The 16,707-nt window shown below is 42.9% G+C and overlaps 1 protein-coding gene across 2 annotated transcripts in view; it reads right to left on the bottom strand.

The window, feature by feature from the left end:
• The window catches only part of PIK3CA (phosphatidylinositol-4,5-bisphosphate 3-kinase catalytic subunit alpha), a 242,171-nt gene that overhangs the window by 30,440 nt on the left and 195,024 nt on the right, over nt 1-16,707 (bottom strand). For both annotated transcript variants that reach the window (XM_073626255.1, XM_073626254.1), the window contains one exon: nt 8,031-8,201. In XM_073626255.1, coding sequence (XP_073482356.1) covers nt 8,031-8,201 — 171 coding nt within the window. The remainder of the gene's footprint in view (nt 1-8,030; nt 8,202-16,707) is intronic.

Genomic DNA, 16,707 nt, shown 5'->3' with positions numbered 1-16,707 from the left:
AGCACTGCTCCCCTGCACATGATGTTCCTCCCCCCTGCACATGATGTTCCTGCCCCCCATCCTTCACAAGTTCACAGCCATGTCCTTTGCTCCCTTCACTCTCCTACTTTACACAGAGCAGAGAGCAGGAGGTCGGACAATCCTGGACTAAAGGCGGAGACACAGCAGCACTGGATGGAGAACGAGAGCTGCCGGGTTACCTTTTCATATTGATAAGCTGGTGATTGGTTGCTAGGACCGCCCCCTGCATCCTAGCAGCCAATCACCTCTTGGTTAATGTGAAAAGTGCATTCAGGCAGCTGCTCTGCATGCAGTGCTGCTCACGGCCTCAGTCCAGAATTGTCCCACCTCATGCCTGTTCTGTTCTGCCAATGACAGCGGCGGAGGCTGGGGACAAAAACAGCACCTAAATGGCACGATTGCGGCGGTCCGGAAAGAGCAGTGGCTCGGGCCCGATACATAAATACATACACACACAGGAATTTATGCAGCCATTGATGCTATACTGTAAAGGCAGTGATTAGCCATTATAGTCTGACTGTTAGAGTGGTGGGTAATCTGGCGTTAACAGACACTACCTGGGAGGGTCACTGACAATGTGGTCGCTAGTAACACTAATACAGTGATCAGTTAAAATACTGTACCATTTACACTGGCTGGGAATGGGTTAACATCTAGTGGCAATCAAGGGGTTAACCGTGTAGTGTGTGTGTAATGTGTGCTGCTTTTACTTTACAATCTGGTAGTTTTTTTTTCCTTGATTTTCAGGGAGAAGAAAAACAGCCAGATCGCTATTCCTATGCACACAGAGTTTTGTATAATTGCAAACAGAGAACACTGTCTGTTATTGAACACAGCCAGCCAATCACTGGTTGAAATCTGCTGCCAAACTTGTGCTGTGTCAAACCCAGAAGACAGGCAGTGATGTACATGTACGTTGTCTGGCCTGCCTGTGCCACCAGTCCACAGTAAATCTACTGTGGGTGGGTGGCAAGTACTTAAATTGAATGGTATAAATATGAAAATATCTTGAAACCTAAAGAAAATTGGTTAAATTAGAGAAATTCAACTCATTCTATCACCACTTTACATAGACCAGGTTTAGCCAAATTTACTGTAGTAGATTATACAATCCTATTGCAACATGTGTAAATAGTTTTAGGCAACCAATAACTGTCTTTACAAATTATTCCTCTAAACCTGGGTGTAAGGGTGCATAAAACATTATTTTCTTTGTCTTTGCCAAGCTAAGCTTCTGGTGTGTTGTACTTTTAAAGGGTGAGGATACTTCCAATCCATACCGGTTCTCCATTCATGCATTGAGCTCAGATAGTTTAGAGGCAGGGACGACAGTTTTAGTTGTGCTTTAAAAGTAAGCCTATGCCCAGATCATGCGCAGTAAAGTATTTACATATTCTAAACAAGCAGTAAAATAATTTTAAAACTCACTCATTTCTGTATTTATAAGCATTTTAGAAAAAAAAAAAAATAGGATTTGTATAAATTTTAAATACTTTTCTCCAAGTTCATTGAGGGACACAGGAAGTTTTTCACCTTTGCGTTACAATAGAATTGGACACTGGCAAACTGTAGGCCAGCCAGGATAACCCCCTCCCACTACCAGTATGCCTCAGTTTTGTAACTGAACATGATCATAAAAGACAGGGGTGGGGTGGGAACTCAATGGACTCCAAGAAAATAATTTGGAGTAGAGTACAAAAATCATATTTTCTTTTAGGTCCTTTGGTGGGCAGAGTTCTGGGCACAAACATCTCCAGTTTGCTGTTGTATCTGGACGCTAAGAGATCCACATCTGGTATCCCCTAGTGCAGACAAATCCCTGCAGGTAAAGAGCCCACTCTCCCAGGGCTCCCTGGTCCTGTGAAGCACTTACATATCTGGTGGGAGGTGTCTGACAGGGAAGGAGGAACCCTGTCTTTCAGACCATGAGCCTTGTCAATAACCAGTCCAATTCATCTAGCAATAGAGGAATAAAATGCAGGGAGACCCTTGTGTGAGCCTCCAGGCAGAACAAAGACGGAATCAGATTTCCCGAAAGGAAGTGGTAGAAGAAAGGTAAAATTTCACAGCCCACACCACATTCAAGCAGTGTAGGGCAATTTGCTTAGGAGCTAACTGTACATAAGGAAGGGCAAAATCCTTGTTAATATGAAAGGCAGAAACCATCCTGGGGATAAAACAGGCCTTAGGCCTCAAAACACCAACCAAGGTTCCTTACAAAAAAAAGGGGCAGCCATCTGTTCAGAGACTCTTCTTGCAGATGTGATAGCAAACAGAAGGCTACCTTGCATGAAAGGTCCAACAACAGAATATCTCTGATAAGTTCAGATGAGATTTTTGTAGAGTCTAAATAATCGGACAGAGGTCCCAAGGGGACCTGGAAAGAGGAGAAATGTGAATTACACCCTGAACAAAAGCCTTCACTAGAAAGTGAGAGGCTAGAGGTCTCTAAAACAGAACAGCAAAGGCCTAGGATTTGTCCCTTGATGGTAATCAAGGCTAGATGGTGGTCCAGGCCAGGAAAACAAAAAAGACAGAATATGACCCACAGAAACTTTGGGGTGAAAATTCTTTACTCCAACAAGCAAAGCAAGACTTCCAGGTACGATGGTAGGCCTTTGCTAGAAGTCAACTTCCTAGCCTTTAAAAAGGGTATAGATGAAATCTGAGAAGCCCCTGTCCCTTAGGACTGTGGCTTCAACAGCCAAGTCATTAAAGCCCACGGCCGATAAGCAGATCAGAACACTGGCCCTTTGGAAAAGAGAACCAAAATGATCTGGAAGCACTCACAGAGCGTCTGCAAGAGTCTGAAAATGTCAAGGGTATCAGGTCTTCCTGGCCCAATTCAGAGCAATGAGAATCACCATGAATTGTGTGAATGCTTGAGGATCCCTGGACACTATGCCCGTTTACAGAGAAAAAATCTTGCGAGCCACAATAATCCAATACCTTAGTGGAAAACCAACTGAAATAAATATCCAGCTGCAAACGCAGAACACGTATTCATAACCGTGCGGTGAAACAAACAAAAAATTGCGTTGCGCTTAGGAATAAATGTAAATATCCGCACACCCTAGTGGTGTCACATAAATACGGTAGATATAAAGTGCAATGTGCAGATAATATGGATCTAAAATCAACTCTGCATACTTAAATGAATAAATATATCAAAAAGTGCAACAAGGTGCCATGTACAATAAATCCCAAAGTGTAATGTGCAAACAGTACGTATCTGAAATCATATTTGCATAAGTATATAAATAAATCAATATGGATCTGAAAACACCTTTGCATATATAAATAAATAAATGAATACAGCAAAACATTAATATTTGAATAAAAAACGTGCACTATGATATACTGTATATATGTCTCACATGCAAAACTCCACTGTAATCATAAAGTGATAAGTGAAGTAAATAAACAAATAAACCAAATGTGTAATAAGTGAAACTAAAGACTACAATCGTCCTTATTAGTGAAAAATCTTCCAACACAGCAATTGTGCAGTAAAAGTTCCAAAAAGAAATTTATTAATAGTATAATAGTGCTTCCCTGTGTCAAAGACGCGTAGGGGAGGGGCCAGGACGGAGCGATCAGCACAGAGCTGGGTTGTGGATCTCTCATACCCCGCAGCACACCGATTAGCGTTTTTGGACTTGTAATGTATGGTGCACACTAGCACCTAATAAATGTGAGTACCCCAGTGTGGGGATTGGGTGTAATTTTAATAAAGCATTTAACGGTATCACACTATATAGCCCTTCTCTTTTTTTGGTATGATGTTTGTGGAGCCATAGAGAGTCAGCTTGGAGAATCATCTGGTATCAATCATTGAGCCCAGGGTGGCTCCACAGCGTGTATTGACGCAGCTGAACACTGTCACGCGCTCTAAGGTGAGCGCAACCACATTGGGGGTCACCGAGGCACTTCACGGCATGATTTGGGCACTTTGATTCAGCAACTGGAACTTTTCTCTGAAGCACTATTATACTATTAATAAATTTCTTTTTGGAACTTTTACTGCACAATTGCTGTGTTGGAAGATTTTTCACTAATAAGGACGATTGTAGTCTTTAGTTTCACTTATTACACATTTGGTTTATTTGTTTATTTACTTCACTTATCACTTTATGATTACAGTGGAGTTTTGCATGTGAGACATATATACAGTATATCATTTATAGTGCACTTTTTTTATTCAAATATTAATGTTTTGCTGTATTCATTTATTTATTTATATATGCAAAGGTGTTTTCAGATCCATATTGATTTATTTATTTACTTATGCAAATATGATTTCAGATACGTACTGTTTGCACACTTTGGGATTTATTGTACATGGCACCTTGTTGCACTTTTTGATATATTTATTCATTTAAGTATGCAGAGTTGATTTTAGATCCATATTATCTGCACATTGCACTTTATATCTATTTATGTGACACCACTAGGGTGTGCGGATATTTACATTTATTCCTAAGCGCAACGCAATTTTTTGTTTACACTATGCCCGTTTGTTGCTGAATCTGGATGCTAATTGATACACATATGGTTTTCCCCACCTGTGTTAAAGGCTCCGAAAAGCCCTCTGGGTGGAGGGCCCACTCCCCGGGGTCCAGAGGGCAACAACTGAGAAAGTCTGCCTGCCAGTTTTGTAAATATCTGGAATGTGAATGGAGGATGGGGCTGAAACATAAAATTCTGCCAACAAGAGGACTTCCTAAGAAAATTATTCTGATTCTTATTGAAAGGTGAACTGTGGCATTGTCTGACTGGATTCTCGTGTAAATTCACCATGCTAAGGATAGCCTGGCTTTTGGATTCAAATGTATGTGACAACCCAGAGCCTGTTCATCCTACAATACCAGAACGTTGAACTGCCTTGAGGATATCTTTAGCACGGAGGTTCTGGGTGTGATATTGAGGAGAAAAGTTTGTCCGGTGCAGGAAGATCCAGGAAAGGGCTGTGTCTAAATAGAAATAGAGAAACTCCAAGCAATGACTTCCCCAGACTGAGGATCCAGCTAAAACCCTGCAGAGTATCTACAAAAATCAGGGGGGGGGGGGCTTTGTTCCCCCATGGACATGAAAGAGTGGTTTCATCAGCAGCAGATCGCCCTAGTACTCCACAACATATATCACCGGAGAACGAAGCAAAGCCAATACTGGAGCAAGCACTTCAGGGGAATACTTGAGCGGGCCATAGACAAACCAAACAGAAGGGCAACAAACTGTTTGAACTGGTCACCCACCGCAAACAATGTTTATGTTGCAGTAAAACAGGGATGTGAGGGTAGGCGCCACTGATGTCTACAGATGTCAAAAAATCCCCCTAAAGAAGGGCAATGACCGACAGCCATTCTCTATGCAAAAATTTTGTTGAGATCCCAAGATGGGTCCAAGATAGGGTGGACTTCAGCTTTCACTGCAGGAACTAGCGTAACCAACCATTGGGACAAAGGCTGTTTTGCCTGTTTTAATGGGGAATGGGTATGTTGGAGAGCATAAAGTGGGGGGAGACAGTGCAAAACTAACTTGTAGCCCTGATGACCCTCTGAACCCAAAGGTCTAAAATCTGTTGGGATCAGAATGCTGTAAAGGCTGACAGATATTCCTCCACTTCAAAAGTGGAGGTACCCATCAATGGGGAGAGAAACTGGTGCCAGACTTGGTCTTGGTGCTTATAGATTTAGAAGGATGAAAGGAACCCTTCCAGGCCTACTTGTACAGCTGAAAGCCATTTTACTCTTACCCCTGTAATCTTTTTGATGTACTTGTTCAAAAAGGGACTAAACAATCATTCACCCACAAAAGGTAACATCTTGTTTCTTGCAAAAGAGTTTGGCCAACCAACACTTTAGCTAGAGGATCCTGTGCATCTGGATGGATAGAAATTTGCAGCCAAGGCATTGACAAAGTAGCACTGGCTGTAGATAACAGTTGCAATGGACTTTGGACATCTGCATCCGTTAACATAGTACCAGGGTCATGGGCAATACCTTTAGTCCAGTCGGTAATGGTCTAACGGACAGCCATGGAAGCAACCACAGGTTGCATTACAGGACCTATGAAATGGAAGAAAACGGCAGGATCTACCACACGAAGGACTCGCACAAAAAAAAAACAAAAAAAAGTTCCTCATTAGGATGCTGCCGGACAAAATTCTAAAGGAAGAGAAAACATCTTCTCTGAGTGAGGCCAGTCCTCATACACAAAAAAGGTTAAACACGTGAATGGACTGGAAAGACCTTCCCTGGTTTCGGGAGCTTTAGAGATCCAATACTGGACAACTCAGGGTGAGAAGTCAAACATAGTGGAGATAATCTTCTTCAGCTCAGGGAAAACTTCAGCACTAAAAGGTGTCCTACTGATCCAAGGCCTCTGAGGTCAAAGGATTCTCCTCTCTCCCTCCTAAAGCAGCCTCTTTAGACTCGATGGTGAAGTCAAAAGAATGAACTAGGAGGAAATCAATAGTGGCATGAGTAGGACTCCTGTTGCCTATGGCCTCAATAAGGCTTGAAATCCTGCTCATAAACTCGAACACTGTGGCAGAAAATTCCTCCCTAGAAAGGAAGGATGAGGTGGACATAACTTGTCATCCAGCAGCATTATCTGAATAGGGCAGGGAATCTGATGACAGGGTACCAAGGCCCCTGCACTACAGTGCTGAATTCCCCCCAGAAAGCTAAAGGCAGAGTCTTAACTGCTGAGACCCTCGGGACCCATATCCCTGTATTTCTGATTTGCCATGCTAGCACAAAGTTTTCTTATAGAGGGTTACTCCAGATTCATCACTGTAGTGGCATGAGAAGGGCAATGGGAGTCAAGTCTAGAGTCTGCACTTTGCAGACTGAGGCTCTGGAAACTGCTGAAAAAAAAGCAGCAGTGGCTACGGAGCAGCCAAGCTTAGAGAAAATTAAGTGAATTGAAAATAATAATAAAAAAAAAAAATCATACTGAAAAGGTAGTAAGAAGTCGAAAAAAGAAAGTAAGTCAATTAGCTAAGGACACTCCAGGAAATAAACACACACACACCGCATCAGACACTAATCAGGTGCACTGGGTTCAGGTGCTAACCTTGGCTCACAATACTTGGAGAAAGAAGAAATTGGTTGTACACCAGACCATCAAGTGCTTGATGCATTCGCGGCAATAAAGGACTTCTTTTTCAAGCACTTGATGTTCTGGTGTGCAACCAATTTCTTCTTCCTCCAAGTAGCCAAGGACACTAGCAATAAAAATGAGGCTAGCTGGGACCTAGGGGCTATATAGGGAATGTCCCAGCAGCTTATTTGCAGTGCCTATTCACCTGCAGGTAACTGCACAAAAATCCAGTTGTAAGGATTATAGAAGCCTGTGTCTACTGTAAGATTAGGAAAATGCTTTTTGCAACCCCCTAGAACAATACTGCACATAACCCTTGCAATTTGGGGGCAGCCAACTATAGGGGAAAATTTTTCTTCTCCCTGAAGATGGGCTTTCATTTTCAAGATTCACAACACAGGCAGTTGCTGAAAGTGCTTAAAAAAAAATTAAAATAAATAAGATCTCGCTTTTAAGGATAGTTGACAAATAACTTCACATTACAGCAGCTTGAAGGTCAGGGATAGGGATGCCTTGTTTCAAATCTTGTTTACTGCATGTTAAGAACATGTAAACAGTTTAATGTCCATATTCTGGGCACAGGTGCACTTTTAGGTAGTTTAACAATTATTTGCTAATGGATGCAACAAAAACCTTTGTTTTAACCTAAAATGTTTAAAGGTTCAAATAGTATTCCTCGGTTGACTTGCTGGAATGTTTGCTAAAAAGATGTTTGTATTGTTTGGTGTATTGCCTTGCCATTCTTTGCTTTATACAAACACATCCAACCTAGAGCTCAGGGCAGCCAGTTTTCCAGGTACAGGTCACACATAGATAAAGGGGTTCCTGTGACACACAGCAAAGCATTTCACAAGATGAACATAAACAGGTATTTAGGTTTGGTAAACAAAACCACTACTCACATTTCTCCCTTGTTTTTATCCTTGAGCCATTGGTGTAATGCATGACTGTTGAACTGCAGTGCACCTTTAAGTCCTCCCTTACACTGAATTTGCATAATTGTATGTGAGCATCTCACCACCTCAATAAGTCCCACGCAGTCCCCAATAGAGAGGCAACCGTATGGCAGCATCCTAGAACAGAAAGGCAAAACACAAATTGCAACAAGTACTGTACCATACATATTGCTATATTCAGTATTGAGCACTTTTCTATAGTCAGGTGAGAATAATGTAATCGTTGCTCTAAAATACCTCATATAAGCACTTCAGTTGCATCAATATCTCCATCCTGCACCTGTTAACTGTCTTTAACACAATATACTCTCTTCCAAATAATAAACAGATATACTGTCAATTATGTTCTGAGCTGGCTAATGAGGCAAAGGACTAAAAAACTCTCAACTCATTTCTTGGACGTAAACTCTGCTTCTTCAATAGTGCAAATGAGGCCAACTTTACAAACAAAACATAGGCACAACTGTAAAAATATCACATAAATGTATATATCTCAATATTAATATAAACTAGGGGTACACCGAATGGAAATTTTGGTGGCGAAACCGAAAATGAAGGATGCACTAGGCTGAAAAACGAAACCGATACCGAAAATGACAGTTTTTAAAAAATATTTATATTTTTTATATACAATTGTATTATATTCAACTTTTTAATAAATATAATCAATTTAAATTAATATGAATTTATTGTTGGCACCTTTAGTGCAAGAAAAGTCAAGAAAAATGCAGTCTGCCGTCTCTAACCATTTCTTGTATCACGTCCCCAGTCTCTAACCATCTCTTGTGTCATGTCCTCCGTCTCTAACCATCTCTTGTATCATGTCTGCAATTTTCTACTTAAACACACTGTTAATAGTATTAGCAAAATTTCCATTCGGTGCACCTCTAGCAGACATGATACAGGAGACGGTCAGCGACTGCAGATATGATATAAGAGATTAATGCAGTAACGGAGGGGGGGGGGGGGATGGAGCGCTGGTAGGGGCTGCTAGTGAAATATTATGGGGCAGTAGTATGAATAAAAGAAAAGAACTTTCTTGTGGTGATTCAAAACAGTTTAATCAGTCCAGACCTATATTAATAGGTTCTGGTGTGTGTTGCAAGCAGCAGCCAGCTCCTAAGAGCAGAAGAGACTCTGTAGCATGGGAGAGAGCGAGAGATAGAGCAGCGCCACTCTAAGAGCAGTAAGTCAGTTTAAAACAAGGCTTTAATAAGTTTTAAAAGTTTAAACTCACATTTGAGTAGTGATATAGCCCTATAGTCACGCCCCCGGTTCTCTAACATCTGACGTCTCCCACCGACGTACCTGCTGACGTGCTCACTGTGGGAAATCCAAACCTCAGAGCTACTGATGCCACCGGAAGCGACCGGGATCTGACCCCCCCACCGCAGCCCAGCTGGAAACCGGAGGATAAACGATGACGGCAAAGAGAACTACCTTATGCCTGATTTTAACTACTCAAATGTGAGTTTAAACTTTTAAAACTTATTAAAGCCGTGTTTTAAACTGACTTACTACTCTTAGAGCGGCGCTGCTCTATCGCTCTCTCCCATGATATAAAAGATCAATGCAGCCTCACCAGTGTCCATCAAATGCAGCTTCAACAGTGCCTGTCAGATGCAGCCTACCAGTCAGATGCAGCAGCCTGCCTGTGCCTGTCATGCAGCCTCACTAGTGCCTGTGCCCATCAGATGCAGCAGCCTGCCTGTGCCCATGACATGCAGCCCGCCAATGCCCATGACACGCAGCCCGCCAGTGCCCATCATGTACAGCCTACCAGTGCCCATGAAATGCAGCCTGCCAGTGCCCATCATGTACAGCCTATCAGTGCCCATGACATGCATCCTGCCAGTGCCCATCATGTACAGCCTACCAGTGCCCATGAAATGCAGCCTGCCAGTGCCCATCATGTACAGCCTATCAGTGCCCATGACATGCATCCTGCCAGTGCCCATCATGTACAGCCTACCAGTGCCCATCATGTACAGCCTACCAGTGCCCATCATATACAGCCTACCAGTGCCCATCATATACAGCCTACCAGTGCCCATCATATACAGCCTACCAGTGCCTGGAAATGCGATGTCACCCTGTGTGTCAGAGCTGGATCTGAATCACCGTGCAGCCACTGTAACGATGTCCTGCCTCCTATGACACACGGCACAATGATTCCTAGCATTGGATCAGTGTGCCGTCTACCACAAGAGGTGGTCTAGGCGACGGGACATCGTTACAGTAGCTGCACGACGATTCAGATCTCTGACACACAGCGTGAGATTGCGCTACCAGGCACTGGGGAGGCTGCATCTCATGACACTCGTGAGAACAGCAGGAGGGAGGGGAGACTGACAGGGGCGCGCCGGGATGATACATGTTCGGCACCCGGCGCAACGGTCCCGCCCCTTTTTCAGCTCCATTATCGGCACTTTTTTTTCTTTCGCCCACCTGCCGAAAACACCATTTTCAGACGATATGTTTTTGCGGCTGAAATTTCGTATAAACATACCACATTATGGTTTATGAAAAAAACAGGGAAATGTTACTTATCCCAACTGCACTCCACAGCTTAACCGCTTGCCAACCAGCCGTCGTCCTTATACTGTGGCAAGGTGGCAAATATCAAAAATATGTAGCAGAATACATATTGGCCTAAACTGATGAATACATTTGTTTACAGTTTTTTTTTTTGGAAATATTTTATAGCAGAAAGTAAAAGTATTTTTTTCCATAATTGTCGCTCTTTTTTTGTTTATAGCGCAAAAAATAAAAACCGCAGAGGTGATCAAATGCCACCAAAAGAAAAAAAGGAAATAAAATTTTGTTTGGGAACAGCGTCACATGACCACGCAATTGTCAGTTAAAGCGACACATTGCTGTATTGCAAAAAATGGCCTGGTCAGGAAGTGGGTAAATCTTTCCAGGGATGAAGTGGTTAAACGTATGCACAGACCAAGTAAAGGGTTAATAACAAGTTTCCTGAAGACACTAGAAAGTGAAGATCCTGTAGAGCTCTTCAGTGCAGCACAAGGGATGCTTAAGGGCTTAATTACAAAAACAAACAGGAAGAGTGCAATGATTTTGGTGGCATCCCCAGTATTTGGGCACAGTAATGAACAGCCATGTAGTCAGGAGTGTAAGCGAGAGCCATGGCCAATGGCAGAGCTTCAGGAGAGCTGTGCTATACTGTTTAGAGAAAAATTTGAAGAGGAGACAACCAGGATCTCTCCAATTCAGTCCTGCCTCTTCCAGAACAATGGTTATGGACTATTACGGTACCTCAAGGACATAAACAAGATAAATAAAAATTTCAGTTTATTCAAAAAATAGACATTTTAAAAAGTCCATATATGGACATCAATATGAATAGACAGTAATATAGTACAAACATGTTTCACAGACAGTAATGTTGACAAGGATAACCGTTTATAATGCCCGCAAAGGTAAATGAAGGGTATACTATGTTCCACCACCTCCACTTCCGAGATAGCGGTGATAGATGAACGTGTGCCTTTAGAGTGCTCTACACCTTGGAGTTGGATGTGTGCAAGTCAATGTGTTCCTCTCTCTAAAAAAAATATATATTATATTAAATATATAGATGTTGGGGTGATCTGAGGTCTGAAGGTACAGAAATTGGTGTGATCTGAGGTGTGATGGTGCAGTAATTAAGATGATCTGAGGTGTGATTCTACAAGATTTGGGGTGATCTGAGGTATGAAGGTGCAGAAATTGGGCCTGATCTGAGGTGTGAAGGTGCAGGAATTGGGGCTGATCTGAGGTGCGAAGGTGCAGGAATTGGGGCTGATCTGAGGTGCGAAGGTGTAGGAATTGGGGCCGATTAGGGCTTGTTAGTAGTTAATTGAGAACTACAAGCTGACAGCCGCTAAAAATGTCAGGCCTTGTACTTCATTCAGACACACTGAGCTGTGTGTCTGAATGACGCGGCCATGTGGGCGAAGCCCTGCACAACCACAAAACAGATAACAGCGCACACATACAAAAATGACATTTATCCTGCAAGGCTAGTTAAAAACACCTGAACATATTCAAAAATACGGTGGTTTGGTCACACTATATGGTCATATAGTGCTAAGCTCACTTACTGTGACAAAGTACCCCGAATTAGTGGGCTTAGCACTATATGACCATTTTAGGGTATGCCCCCCAAGTATGTTTTTGCCCTGCACAACCAGGCGGCTTTAAATAGTGGCAGCTAGCATGGGGAACTTCTCCCCGTACTGCTGCCACAGGGGATGGGGGCAGCTGAAGCACTGGGAACATGTTGCACCCTTAAATCGAGTGGAACATGCAACATGTTCCCAAAAGGTGAACTTGTCCTTTAAAGTGGTTGTAAAAGCAGGTGGTTTGTTATCTTATTGAATTATGCCTTAAGATAAAATTCCTTCTGTGTGCAGTAGCCCCCCCCCAATACTTACCTGCATTCCTTCTAGCTCCAGCGATGTTGTAGGAATTTCTCGGCCAACCGGGACTCCTCTCCTCAGTGGCTGAGAAGGCAGTGCGGTGCCATTGGCTCCCGCTGCTGTCAAAGTCAGTCAGCCAATTAGAATAGGAAGAGGGCAGGGTCAGGCCGCAGCTCCATATCTGAATGGACACAGGGAGCTGTGTCTCGGCTCAGGTGTCCCCATAGCAAGCTGGTTGCTGTGGGGGCACTCGGCAGGAGGGAGGGGCCAGGAGAGCCTAAGAGGGACTCGAGAAGAGGAGGATCTGGGTTGCGCTGTGCAGAACCAATGCACAGAGGAGATGAGTATAACAGGTTTGTTATTTTTAAACAAAAAAAAAAAAAAAAAAGACGACTTTACAAATCACTTTAAGTAGTGAAGTTTACATCCGAGAAGATGTTGAGAAAGCTCTCCCCTCTTTCATTAGCCAGCTCAGGACCTAATTGACAATATATTACTGGAAAAAGCGTACAAAAAAAAAAAAAAGGAAGCGTGTACATTACATTATAGGCAACTAATAAGTGATGGATACACAATGGGGAATTTCCTCTTTGTGGGACTTTAAAGGGGCAGGAGTCTCAAAACAATATATCAACGAAGTATGGATAATAATTACATATTTTATTTGTCAAAAAATTTAAAAAAGACATAACAATCGATAAAAGAACAAAGAAAAAACGGATGCTAAGATTTCAATTGATGATGATACAGCAATAATGTATGACAGTTTCACAAAGATACATTTATCCCCACAAAAACTGTTCCAGCAAGAGGGAAGCTGTACAGTAGAGCCTGACGCGTTTCGAGTTTTTGTCAGTGTTGAGACCTCTTCTTCAGGGGCTGATAGTGAGGTACTTTATCTGTCTAAAGACATTTTATAAACAAAAAGGTATATATAAATGAAAGAAAAATAAACAATAAAGACCAAAATGAACAACACCGTATGGACCAAACATAGCACATTATTCCATATCTACATGACATTAATATCATAGTACCATATAAAGAAAGGTTCTGACCGTGTTATTCCTTGATCAGCATCCTATAGCATCCAATTTAAAAACTTTAAAGGGATAGAGTGGTTTGCCAATGGGGTTCAGGAGCTGAAAAGCCTCTGCTGTCACTGAGGGACTGAATGTATCCTAAACCTAGGACACGACACAAAGGGCGTCCCGCCCACCAGCTGGCGACACTTTTGATGTTGACAGTTGTAAGGTGTGGTTGTTCACTAAAAAAAGAGGAAAGTATATATAGTGTAGAAAACATGTCCCATACAGAGAGAAAGGGAAAAGGAGGAAAAACAAGCAGAGTGGTGTCTTATTGGACTTACACCTGCTAAAAATTTACGGATATGTGTATATACATAGTTAATACATGCCTGACCGTGCATGTATAGGGTAGTTAGCCCCAGTGACAAGCTAAAGTGAGGGTGTCTCAAAGGGTGCTGTCTGGTCTCAGCACCAAAGAAAAGGCACCAAGGAAGCCTCTGCAATCAGTGGCTATAATCAAAAAGAAAAGGAGGAAAATGGATAATAAGTATGGGCTCTCTGACCAAGCTAAATTAAGCATAGCAAATAGAGACTAAGGATAGCTGAGGATCAGCACGTGGAGAGTCCTCCTTGTGCATGAACCAACATCCCTGTGCTCTGCATGTGAAGTACATGCTGGGCTTCAGGGATCATTGCTATCCATATAGTGTGTGTGGGAGAGCAGTATGGCTTACCTCTGGAGGCTTAAACAACTGCAGCATCCCATCCAACGCCCACTCCGTCATGGAGTGAGGCGTCTTCACTTGTAATTTAAATAGTGCTGCTCATTGAGATCAGATGTCTCACAGCTGACTGGGGGCAGCATCATCGCCGGTGGGCGGGGCCAGCCCAGGGAAAACAAACGTCATGTCCTGGAACAACAGGACCCTTGCTGGGAGGGAGCTGATGTCCGCGTCAGCGGCCCGCCGATCGCCATGGTGACGAGATAACATATCTCGGCCATAGGCGATCAAGAAAGGGAGGCCAAACGCTGCCAAGTGAATATGGCGCTATTGGCCCCCGTGCGCCGAGTGAGGTATCCAGGTGTGGATCAAACGATCCCCCAGACCTGCATCGGCCCAGAGTCCCGAACCACTATGGCACCAAAGCAGATGACAAGGACTAAACAGGGGGAGAAGGGGAGAGGGGAGAGAATGCACAGATGAAAATGTGCAGTGATACAAGAGGCATATGGCAACAGGAAACACATTGGGAAACAAGAGAGAAATTAGGAAGATTAAAACCAACTCCAAAAAACAACATAACCTTAGTGATATGGAACGAAAATCCTTTAAATCATTGGCCTCTAATCCCAACATTACTATAAAACCTGTGGATAAGGGGGGCAACATAGTTATTTTGGACAATGATCAGTATGTTGCAATATGCAACAAAATACTATCCAACCAACAATGGTACTCCAAAATTTCATCCAGCAAAACTGATAGGTTCAATAAGAAATTCTACAAACTTGTAGATGAATCATACGCGGCTGGTCTACTTACAAAATCAGAACATGATTATGTTAGGACTCCCCTGCCTCACACTCCAACATTCTATGCTTTACCAAAGCTTCATAAGGACATTTGTAAACCATCGGGACGACCAATTATTTCAGGCAATGGTTCCTTAACTGAGAAATTAAGCCAGTTCATAGACGTCATTTGCGACCATATGTGCTGAACATACCTAGTTATGTTAGGGATACTTTACATCTTCTGCAAATTATAGATAACACTCATGTCCCTCTTGGTAGCTTTGGATGTGGAAGCTCTTTATAGTTCGATTCCCCACGAAAAGGGACTTAATTGTATTCAGCATGTATTATTACGCGATGGCCGTCTGTGTGCAGGGAAAAGACAGTTCTTGATCGAAGCCTTGGACTTTATTTTGAATCATAATTATTTTACGTTCAATGGCAGCTTTTTCCTCCAGGTACAGGGGGTTGCGATGGGGACATCTTGTGCCCCATCGTATGCCAACCTGTACCTGGGGGAATGGGAGAGCATGTTAAGACAGTCAGAATCCACACGTCCATACATGGACAAGATGGTGATGTGGCGTCGATACATTGACGATGTTTTCTTCGTCTGGGAGGGCACCCCTGAAAATCTCCAGAGTTCCCTGCAGGAACTGAACAATAACCCCTTTAACCTCACTTTAACCATGACTTTTCATGAATGGAACATTACTTTCTTGGATGTAACCATTCACAAACAATCTGATGGTTCACTTACCAGTTCGCTATATCGCAAACCGACTTCCGGCAACTCTATTTTACATGCCACAAGTTTTCATCCACAGCCGTTGATCTGTTCAATTCCCTATAGTCAGTACCTACGTGTCAGGCGGAACTGCACCAGCGACGAGGTCTTTAAACAGGAGGCCAACTTGCTGATGGGGAGACTCCTGGCACGCGGGTACTCAAAAAAAATGCCTGAAGGCCTTTAAACGTGCCTGTTCCAAAACCAGACACAAGCTTATCTTCAAGACTGAAGTCAAAAAGAATCAAACTAATCCAATCCGCATAATTACAAAATTTTCTAATCCACGTGCTAGGATTAAAAGCATTGTAGAACGATATTGGCATGTCCTTAAACTAGATCCCACTATTGGCCCTTATGTACAGGATAAACCATCGTTTACCTTCAGACGGGCCAGATCCATTATTGACAATCTGGTAGCTAGTGAGTACATAGGTGGCGGTGCGGGCAAACGGGATCCATGCAAACGTCCTGGGACATTTCGCTGTGGCGGCTGTCCTTACTGCCAATTCATGAATGTCAAGCCTAACATCAGATTACCTGACGGTCAAAAATACACACCAAAGCTTTTTACAAATTGCAGAACAATTGGAGTGGTATATTTGCTAATGTGCGATTGCGCATGTTACTATGTGGGCAAGACAAATCAGGAATTTTGGCGGCGATCATATTGTCACATAGCCTCAATGAAAACATGTAACCCCAGTCTACCACTGGGTAGACACGTTTCCAACTTTCATGCGGGTATTTTTCCCAAAGTATCCTTCCTGATCTTGGATCGTGTTCACCCAGGACTACGGGGTGGGGACTGGAATAAAACGTTACTACAAAAGGAGCAGAAGTGGATTTATCGTCTTCAGGCCACTAA

This window comes from Aquarana catesbeiana, linkage group LG04 (assembly GCF_042186555.1).
Source record: "Aquarana catesbeiana isolate 2022-GZ linkage group LG04, ASM4218655v1, whole genome shotgun sequence".
NCBI classification, from domain to species: Eukaryota; Metazoa; Chordata; class Amphibia; order Anura; family Ranidae; genus Aquarana; species Aquarana catesbeiana.
The sequence above is the reverse complement of the archived record's forward strand: the minus strand, read 5'-3'. Positions and strand labels throughout refer to the sequence as shown.